This window comes from Amblyomma americanum, chromosome 8, assembly GCF_052857255.1.
Source record: "Amblyomma americanum isolate KBUSLIRL-KWMA chromosome 8, ASM5285725v1, whole genome shotgun sequence".
Classification (NCBI taxonomy): domain Eukaryota; kingdom Metazoa; phylum Arthropoda; class Arachnida; order Ixodida; family Ixodidae; genus Amblyomma; species Amblyomma americanum.
This window is the reverse complement of record NC_135504.1, coordinates 56016572-56027248: the sequence shown is the minus strand read 5'-3', so window position 1 is coordinate 56027248 and position 10677 is coordinate 56016572. Positions and strand designations below refer to the sequence as shown.

General features: G+C 42.6%; 1 protein-coding gene across 1 annotated transcript; it reads right to left on the bottom strand.

Moving 5' to 3' along the window:
- Window positions 1–428: 428 nt before the first annotated feature.
- LOC144100346 (uncharacterized) lies at window positions 429–9350 on the bottom strand. Its single transcript, XM_077633320.1, has 6 exons — window positions 9168–9350; window positions 7059–7105; window positions 6351–6389; window positions 3492–3527; window positions 1558–1651; window positions 429–563 (listed from the first exon to the last, which is right to left on the bottom strand). The coding sequence occupies exons 1-6, from the start codon at window positions 9226–9228 to the stop codon at window positions 451–453; spliced, it is 390 nt and encodes a 129-aa protein (XP_077489446.1). The 5' UTR covers window positions 9229–9350; the 3' UTR covers window positions 429–450.
- Window positions 9351–10677: the final 1327 nt, after the last annotated feature.

Genomic DNA, 10677 nt, shown 5'->3' with positions numbered 1-10677 from the left:
CAACATCGGTAAGTAGTTGCAGCGCATTCTTCTAAGGAATGAATGGAATGCGGGTGCCTTGATGAATGCGATCAGGTCGGTAAGTTCTTTTAAGGAATTCATGGAGCGTACGCAACACGCTAAGTAAAGAACGCACCAAATCAAGGCTTTACTTCATACTTGCCTTTGATTTTAGAGAACGCGTTTACTGAGTATAGAGGACAATGATGATAAAGACGACTATGGGCATCGCAGGATGGCGTCCTTTCCATATAAAATGTCTAGTTCTTATGGTTGATTTACGAACACAAGTTGCACACGTGTGCTCTTTCTCATGAGCTTCGAACTGATTGTTAAGGAGTTAAATATCACATAGTCATGCGCTGAGTCAGTGCAACGCAGGTAGAAAAGAGAACTAAAGTACCTAAAATGTTCATTCTTACCTCTCCGACGTTGAGGTTTCCAGGAAGACTAACCATTATCGGTTCCTTGCAGACGTCGCTTGCGGTAAGTATTTTCTGGCATCCGGGGCACATTTGCCACACAGCACAAAGGCTTGATTAGGTTCGAGAGGGCGCCCAAACCTGCAGTGACGTAAAGAAATTACGTGGGAAGTGAACTGTGTCGTTAGTAAGGATTTTAGCAAGCTATGTATACCTAGAGTCTGTCCCGTATTGCTAATAGTTGGTTTTGAAAAATTGGGTTCCATATGGTGTTTCTGAATGAAATCATTCGGCAAGAATAGTGTGCATTTATTCTGCCCCCTAAACCTGGCTTACATAAGTCACTTATATAATTCGGTTCTTGACAGTAAATTTTGGAATTTTGTTTCCATCACAGCTCGTTCTCACATCTTTCATCATGTTATTGAAGAAAAAACTGAAATTGGCCCTTTACCAAAACTACAAGCGCTACCAACAATAATAGTGCTCTGTATTGAACGTTACGCTTCTTCTTGAGAGCTGAGAAACGCCGAATGTTCCTAAATTTGGCCTTATTTTCGATAGGCTACAAAGCTATCAATACAAATTGCACTCAAGAATACTTCTTGAAGGAAGGCGCGTCAATGTACCTTCCTGTCACAGAAGCAGCATCTATTGCCAGGAGCCGACGACTACTGACAGGCAATAAATCACAGCACTGATTACACTGCATCATATTTGCGCAGTTGCGCCGCAATGTCATATGGATGTACTTTGGAGTACCTTCAATGGTTCTAATCTCGCGCCTTTAAAGACCAGCTGCACCAGCTTTCTTCAACTCTTAAACACTATCGCTGGCGTTAGCGCTTTGAAAAAAACATGGTGACGGAAAAGGCAAATTCATTTATAAGGATTCCACAGACCTATGAAAATTCGTTGATATAGGATAAGAAATAATTCTGGACCCTTGAATTACAATAAAGTCCTCAGCGTGGAGTGGCCTTAATGTGTAATGCAATGAACGAGAAGTTTAATGAATAAAAATTTTCTGCAGATATATGCACTGCGTCACACCACAAATTACCCAAGCTTAAATAACTGCGTTCGCGATGCCACCTATGCATGTGTACACCAGTGTGCTGATGAAGAAACTCACTCAGGCCCAAGGCGCTGAGCACGATTTCGACGATTGGCAGCAAAGCAGCCAGGGCACCCAGGACGTTGAGTTGAAGCAGCGCTTCTGCCAGACACTGCAAAGAAATAAAATATTGTGAGCGCTTTCATGCCATTCCATGTTGATGTTTAGTTGTAATGGCATTTTTGGTTTCGTTTACGACACTATTATTCTTTGTTTTTCTCTATTTATGCAGCCAAATATAACTGGCGGCTCAAAAAGGCATGCAAGTGCTTGTGCTTACGGGAGCATGGTTACGGGGTCATGTATTTGTGTACGCATACAAAAATGTGTTTGTACGTAGGTATATCTGACAAAGAACGCCTTTTCGGTGTGCAAACATTCGTTGTAGGCTTTCGATTTGAGGCCAGTAGTGTTTCAGAATTACGCCTAATTTCGCAGGGCCGTTTGCTCCTCATGCCGAGCGAATATCATCGCATTTCATTTCCTCATAACCCGCGACATAAGCTTGGTAAACATTCGTTCTACAACCAATTCTGGACATGCTAGGCTAACAACCAGGCAGACCTCTCCTGTATTCATTGAAGTCTCTCCTCCTCCTCTTGCGCTTGTTACATAGTGAACCTTAGCCAGCCGTGCCTAAGAAGTCTATGCTTCATAAACATCGCAAATGGTGGATTGTTTTCGAGTATTCAAAGGCATTTCACGAACATGATTCTCTTGTTTAGGTTATCTATGTGGTTCATGTAGAGGGCCAACAAATTGAATTTTTATCATGTGAGCTCGTCGTTCAAATAATTGCCTTCGACCGAAAAGATATTTTTAATGTCAGTTTGGTGGTGTGTATTGAAAAGGATTCATCGAGAAAGGAGCTTTAATTGAAGCAACGCATTTGTTGATTTTCAACTTGCCAAAAATTTGCTTTCAATCCAGCCTGAATGGGAAACAAACTTAGCTCACAGCAACTAGATTTTCCTTGCGGTCGCCATCTAGCAGTGATCTCTTGAAGCGTGTTCATAGCGTGAGTAAATGTTTTTGCTATAATTTCACTTATTCGGCCATATGCAACAGTTTAAACATGTTTCCATATGATGAGATCCATAAGTCTACATGAAGGAGTTCAAATGGAGCGCATTGTTTCCGTATGATGTATAAGAGAGCGCGTAGGAAAACTCAAGGACTGTATATGACGTCACGCACACTATTTAGAAATCATATGTAATAATATGGAATGATTTTGTTCATAGTACAAAAATATATGTGGTGAACAAACGAATTTTTATATCTTTTTTCGCCTGTAGTTTCCATATCACCATAATTTCACATGAGCTTCTTATTCTGAACGTTTCTCTCAGCTGGTCACCGACGTAGCAATACATTTCATCAGTGTTCATTCGATCGGTCACTTTTCTCAGAAAAAGATCAAAACCTACTCTATCAAGGCGCTTTTTCGATAATCGCAACGGGCAGAATTTAAAACGTAATGCATAATAGGGATCGTGATCATGGTGGAGGTTGTTTATCCGACAATGTTGAGACGCCTGCTGAGAAACCCGAATTGCCATCGGAGCAGTAGGTAGGCAACACCGGCTACTGCGTATCTGGTCTCGTCACGCCAAGTCTAACTTACCGATGTTGAGAGGAACTATCGCTGCTTCTGCATTATTCGAGTAAGATCTGATAAAGTCACATGAAGGAGCAGTTCATCCAAGGGACATTTCCTGGTGCCTAGTAGCCTCAAGAGCCACTCTCTGCATCATTGCGGATCAAAAAAGTTCGTTCCTCGAAATATTAAACAGGCCTACTTAATGACGCCATATTTGGTATTACTGAACTTCACGCTTCAAAATACTTTCGCTGGAATCACACTACAAAAATGTTTTCTTCCCAAAGAGAGGACTGAGCATGAACTTCAGCTGCAGAAATCTTGAGGTCAAATGCAAAGCTGTACTTACCACTACGATCTTCTCGACGGCCGCCAAGATGTCCTCCTGTTGAGCAGGAAGCAAGAGAGAGGTAAAAAACAGAGAATAACATTCATTTTTAACCAGAACACTACATTATATATGACATGTTTGAAAAGAACATCTGCTACTAAGTGAGAACTTGAATAGACTGCTGCAATAAAACGGAATTCCTTCGTTTACATTCAACGTGCCATTAGTTAATGACATCTGATGTGAGCTAGATAGCGTAGGTACAATACATCCCTTGCGTGTTTCGTTTCGTTCATATGTGTATGCGCAGTTGGGCGTTTCTGGAGTAGAAAACCATAAGACAGAGAGACTCTTTAATGAAGAAACAGAGAATTTAGCCGGCGTTTCAATATCGCTGGCGTGCTACTCTGCGTAGGGAGGGGAATTTGGGAGATAAAGACTGAAGGAGAGCAGCGTGGAAGAGGTGGAAAAAAAACGAAGCTAAAATGCAGCCATGAAATGGGTACTAAGGATGCAGTGGCGAGTATTGATGTAACCTATGGAATGATGGAGTGCATAGTCCGACGAATGGGCTGACGAAGTTCACTGCAAGAAGAATGCATGAAGGTAACCTGCAAGTGAATTTAGAGCTTATCGAGATGTCCAATGTCTAATAAATATGTAAAAAGAAAGTTCATTGCAAGTCTCTGTTGCCTGAAGCAGGCTAAGGGGCCTAAAACTTTGTCCATTGTTAGGGGCACTGGGCAGAGCTTCTGCCTGCAATGTTCATAGTACGCACGCTCGTTAGCATACGCAGGGCACTCAAGCAGGATATGTTCCACAGTTTCTATCGAAGCACAGTTGTCAGAATGCGGACTGTTCATTTGTCCAAACGGTATCGCAGGCCATTTGTATATGCAGCATTCAGACGAAGTCGGTGATAAAGTGTTTCGAGTTGTCGAGGAATTCTGGGTGAGAGTCTTGATCTAAGATGTGGGTCGATTGAGTGAAGAAATTGGTACTGATGTGTCGGCAAACTCAAAACTTTTAGCCATTTTGGACGCATCAGATTTCGTGAGGAAACATCGAATGTATCTCAGATGTTGATGGCCCTTACGGGCCGCTTCATCTGCTTTTTCATTAGCCATAATGCCTCAGTGAGCAGGTACCCACTGAAATGTTATGCAGTGGCCTGCGGCAATAGCTAAATGATGGATATACCCAATGTCCAGGGAAACTGGCTGGTGATTCGTTCTCTTCAGCAGGTTGGCCAGGACATGCAGAGATGCTTTTGAATCGGCGAAGATAACCCAACGGCCGGCGGTTCGGCGCAGGATGTAAGAAACAGCTTCCTTAATGCCGTGAAGCTCAGCTGTTGTAGTGGAGGTCCTCCGCTGCAGCCGGTAAGAAAGGGCATGGCCTGTTGAGGGCACATAAAGGCCACAAGAAGAAGTTTCTTTAGTAGTTGAACCATCGGTGAAGATATAGGTGTGCTGCGTATATTCTTCGATTAAGTAGGCGAGAGTAGCTTTACTTTTTCGGCCTTTGCACTTCTTTGTTGCAGCAAAACCCTTTAAAGCAAGCTGCTTTCAGTATGGCCCACAGGAAGTCAACGCATGCGCAGTGAGAGCTTCTTAAGTAGGTGACATGTCTTCCCTTAGGCTTGCAAGGTGGCTAGCTGTAACGAGCGCTACTGTGCGAGTATCTGGCATATAGTATCTCAGTAAAAGCACATGCTGAGTAGATATGTACAGACCTTAAAGTTCTCATTTTGTGGCATGCTGTGTACCGTGTTCGCGTGCCCTCTGCTTTTCCGATAAGGTGCTTCGAATTTATCCTGTCTAGCCCGGGTGTGTTGTGATGCAGCAGCATGGGAAACATGCAGGGTGCTACATATAACTTGCACAAGCCATCAAAAAAGTGAATGTCTTCAGCGATGATTGGACTACTGCATAGCTGTGCGCTTTCCACTTGATCTGGGCAGCATTGTTCGGAGCAACGTTTTTGAAGTAAACGTCCTCGACCAAGTCGAGAAATGCCCATTTAAATTGTGTAATGCCGCGGGCTTCCAGAGCTGTACTTCAGAGAGGACTGGTGTTGCAGCTTCCCCTTGACCAAGGCGGCGGACGTGGCACGTCCAATAATACCGCCAGTGGCACGCGGAATTTTATCGAACGGGGAGGGTGGCATCTTTTCCATGAACCTCACATTCTCAACGAAAAAAACGGTAAATTCACCATCAGTATGTAAGCTTTCTGTTCTCAGAGGACACCCACATGCTATGCTGCCTGCTTGACATCCCGAAAGTCAACTTTTGTTCGCACAGTGAATCTTTTCGCACTGTTTCCATTGGCCAACAGGCTTAAAGGTATCGAAGCTTCTCATTTGATTCCGGAGGGTTTCGTCTTCCGCGAGAGATTCTAAATGCTGGTCGTGGGTGCTTGCTTTCAGGCACACTGTTCATTCTATCTCACTCCGTCCATCCGACTTTTACCACTGATGTGTGCTACTGATTGGGGACGGATGACTGGTCGCCCATTGCCAAGACCATTTTCACTTGAACCGCAGCTATGACCAAGTCGATAGGGCATGCAGCTCCTATGCAGGAGGTGCCAGGTTCAATCCCAATGGCCGCCGGGTTCCTGCTGGTTTTTCAAATGCTGAAAACGTTTTCCAGGCATTGAGCTCGCCTTCCTTAGGCAAAAGGGTCTAAAAACTGGGTATTTCACCCCAGCTTGCGGAGACCAGATAGGTTAGGCGCAGTTCTCTTTGCTCAAAATGCTGTTGATCAATTAACATAAATGCACATTCTTTTCACTTCACCAAGATCAATTCTGGATAAAGAAGTATTGTTTTTTTTCTCTCCCTGTTAAAAGCATTTGATAAGAAAGCGCTCACCGCAGTGGCTGTACACAGATCCAGGGAAGTGCCGAGACACTGTAACAGACAAGGATTCTCAAATTAACTCGTTTTCAAATGCCACACTAGATTTCATGTAATTAGGTGTCTCAATGACAGAAAATCAAAAATCAATCTCAGGCCTGAAGTTCGCAACCACTACCTTAAGGTAAGCGTTTATAGAGTTGAATGGGCTTGGCTAAGCATATTTAGATTTTTGTTAATTTTTGAGAGTGCCAGCCACAGTGTTTCATACATTTAGTTTTCCGATAGCTGTAGCACGTTATATTTAGAAAAATTTGAAATATGATCTCGACTTTCGTTAACTAACCGTAACTTATTCGCTAATGTTTCGAAGATGGCAGCGAATCAAGAAGTGCTACTGAACGAGTGCCTTTGCTAAAAGATCTCAAAACAAGATACACACGTACTAATGCAAAGTGACCGGATAAATATTTTGCTATTTTGCAAAGCATTGAATAAAATTTCTTTTTGATTAAATATTTTAAATCAGATATTAACTTTTATTGCTTGTTTGCTGGCTGAAACAATTCCAAACTGACAAGCAAGCATTCGCATCACTGTTCAGTGCGTACTTTCCGGCCCTTTCGTTGAAGAACCTATGAATCCCTTCAAACATTTTGTTCGAACCCGCTCAGCCAACTTCCCACACCATGATATGAAGCATGTTGACGTTGTTGTACGTACCTTTTCAAGGTTCAAGATGTTGGGAAGAGTTGCATTGAGGCAGGTAGCTGCAAAGCAAACAGTATCAAGAAATATTACTTATTCTTGCTTTCTGTTTCTATATGTGCCATGTAGCCAAAGAGGGAATGTAGCGCCAAAGACACACGTCACACGAGGAAATACGAAGATCAAACAATATACAATCGGGTCCTTTATTCACGAACCCAAGAAATCCGCACACATGGAAAGCTTGCGCATACGCTTCTTCCTCTACCTAGTTAATTAGAATAGAGTCATCATAAAGAAAGCGCACACTGGCGAATAAAAATGCATGAAAGCAAGACTTGAAAAGAAGGAGGGGCTTCAGATCGCAGTAACCTCATGATCTAATTTTCAAAGTCAAAAACTAGATTTCATCTGTGGTTCAGCTACAGTTCAGAAGACTCGGAGGCCTCGTTCCGTTTGAACGCTTTTGCTCAACAAAGTGAAGGCAATAAAATCAAAACACACTTCGCTTAGAACTATCAGTGATGAGGATATATATATATATATATATATATATATATATATATATATATATATGTGTGTGTGTGTGTGTGTGTGTGTGTGTGTGTGTGTGTGTGTGTGTGTGTGTGTGTGTGTGTGTGTGTGTGTGTGTGTGTGTGTGTGTGTGTGTGTGTGTGTGTGTGTGTGTGTGTGTAGTGCTATCACTGGGCTAATAATACTTAGATTAATTAATCGCTTAAAGAAAATTACTTACAGAAGCAGCAGAAAAAACAACCATGCCCCCGGTGGGATATATATATATATATATATAGTAATTGAAGTATTCTTTTCCGATTGATTGGCGCTACAAATAAGAAAAAGAAACATTTCTCCGTGCACCTTGGTTTCGGGGACCGGTGGCTTCCTCCATATGTTTGTCAAACGAGCCCCTCATTTTATTTGTCTTGTCTTATATATAATATATATATATATATATATAGGCAGATAAGGTAAATTTTGTTTTATTTTATTTGCCTTGTATGATGTGTATATATATATATATATATATATATATATATATATATATATATTAGCGGATAAGGCAAATGAAATGAGGGGCTCGTTTGACAAGCAGATGATGGAAGTCAACTGTCACCGAAACTAAGGTGCATAGGGGAATCTTTTCATTTAATTTTTAGTGCCATTCAATGGGAGAATAATACTTGAATTAATCTGTCGCTTAAAGAAAATTACTTATAAAGCAGCCGAAAAAACAACCATGCTGCCGGTGGGATCCGAACCCGCGACCTCCGAATTTAGCGTCCGGTGCTTTAGCAACTGAGCTACGGCGATGGCTGTCCAATCCACCCTGGGTAGATTTTTCGTGGGTATTTCTCCTGGCTTTCCTGGGTATTTATGTTTTGCGTCTAAGCGAACCTTGAGAGTCTTTATCAGCGCACCCTCGTCCATAGCGGCGGACGTAGCACGTCCTGTAAAACCGCGAGTGTGATGAGGAACGTCATCTAACGGCGAAGGTGGAAACTATGCGGGAACCCTCATATGCTACCTATAGCATTAATACTGCCAGAACCATGACCCGAGATTATGCATGCTTTGCGAACGACCGCTAAACGACAATAAAAAATATGGGCATACTGCATGTAATAGCGGAAATCAAAGAACAACGGCAGGCACAAAAACATTATTTTCTAAAGCTGCTTTTCCTCACTGGGAAAAATGGTTTTGTAAAGGATCTTGCATTAGCGTGGCCTCAGTTTGAGCAGTCCAGTCTTGCTGTTATCTGTTTTCACCAAGCTCAAGCACTGGCACAGAAGTTTTCGTTTCGCGGTTGTAAAGTTCACATTGTATTCACAGCGGGTTCTACGTGAATGCCTGGAACATTTATTGTTCTTCACTTAATTCATTTTACTCCCCTGATTTTAACGGCCCGGGCAATTGATGTCCAACCATGCGTGTTATTTTTTCGATTTTATTTAGCGCTGTCGAAATTTACCTGCTTATTAGTCTGTCCACGACTTCTGGTTGACTGATCCCCAGCATGAGTATATGCCATCAAGCGCCCGCACAACTACAAGAACAACACTACTAGGCCTAAGCACGAAGAATGAAAAACAGCTGCCTTACAGCTCCCGCTTCCCAGGGCAGCAGGAATCAGCAGGGCCAAGACAAAGATCACGGGAGCCATAGTAGCAGACTGGGCAGTAGTCAGCCTAGGATCACTCCCTTAGATGCAGAAGAGCAGGGTGTATTTAGTGGTTGATGTGCAACGTATTTAAAGGGCTCGGGAGACAGTATTTTTTCTTTTTAAACGCGTGTGGCTGCGTGTGCACAAAAACACCCAAAATTAGAAATGCCACAACAAACACCAGGCGCATTGCCTACACCAGCTCCAGATATCTAAATCCAGGGGTTGCATAATGAGCTCTAGGCAGATGCAGAGTATGAACGGCAGCACTTCCTGCTTTGCTTAGCATTTGCACTAGAAAATGTGAGTCGCGGACGTCATTAGCAATTTTTAGAAGGTTAAAGAGGGAACGCGCCAGTAGCAATACGTACAGCCGCGTCCTTTGGGTTATGAAATAGTCCTTTCGGCTTTAGAGCAATAGGGTTTGGTGTTTTTGTACATTCATGTACCCCCAACCCTTTGCATTCCTCTTGTTTTTCACAAAGCGAAGGACAACAGAGGGTTAGATACCATGGCGTAGCTAGCTTTGTTAGTCAGGAAGGCCTGTGTTTGTTGTTCGGGCCAATTAGCGTCTCTGTGGCACGACGCAGGACACATATCTAGAGTCGGATATACTTTCTGCATCCGGGACATGTTTTGCTGTGCTCATAGCAACTTCACAGAGGGCCGTGAATGCAGGTTGGCACAAATGAACTTTTTTTTACATTTTTTACTGCGGTCTTAAAACTTTTGCGCGTGCAGGGCATGAGAAAAGTAGACTTCTTGTCGCTCAGGCCTTTCATGTGGGTCTGCTATAACCGGCTACTTTACAAAATTGAGGTAGTACTGCCAAAGTAGCATACTATGCAGGAGGACAAATGGTTGACATGCACTCGAGGACAAAGCGCGAGAAGATAGACAAAGCGTGAAGGATACAAATAGGATATGAAAAAATCTGGGGGCTTTCTCAACCACATTCGTAAAGACGGAACTGCGATGCCAGATGAAACTTGGTCCACCCAAAAATATCCCATAGAAATCCTCAAATTTGGAGGTAGGCCTATTCTAGAGAATAAACTAAGGTGGATTTCTTGAGGTAAGTGGTTAGACTAAGGTTGAGTAGCTCATCGAGTTGGTATAAGTTCATCTTATATTACAATCGAAGGTACTTAAACATTCTAGTCCTCACATTTTAACTTTGGTGGGGCTGATGACGTGATAGCAATCTCGATCACACGGAGAAACCGGGTGGTTTTTGAAAGACGATCATCCAAACGATACCTCAATAAGTAAGAAAAAGACTGCGGCGATTCTCCCTCCTTGAGGCAATTAATGAAGAGGAATGCGGATTTGTGTACTTCCAATTATGAAATGTTACTAGCACCCCGAACTGCCTTCAATTTTATAGAAAAACGTATCATACTAGAGGGCCTTGAATAAAATATTTTCCGTGCATATGAAGCAATAATT

Excerpts from the sequence above, each read along its gene's own strand:
- LOC144100346 (XM_077633320.1), bottom strand. The coding sequence starts at position 9,228 with ATGGCTCCCGTGATCTTTGTCTTGGCCCTGCTGATTCCTGCTGCCCTG. Across the intron at positions 1,652-3,491 it reads CCGTCGAGAAGATCGTAGTG|TGTCTGGCAGAAGCGCTGCT; the intron begins GTAAGTACAGCT and ends ATTTCTTTGCAG. Across the intron at positions 564-1,557 it reads GCTCAGCGCCTTGGGCCTGA|GTTTGGGCGCCCTCTCGAAC; the intron begins GTGAGTTTCTTC and ends ACGTCACTGCAG.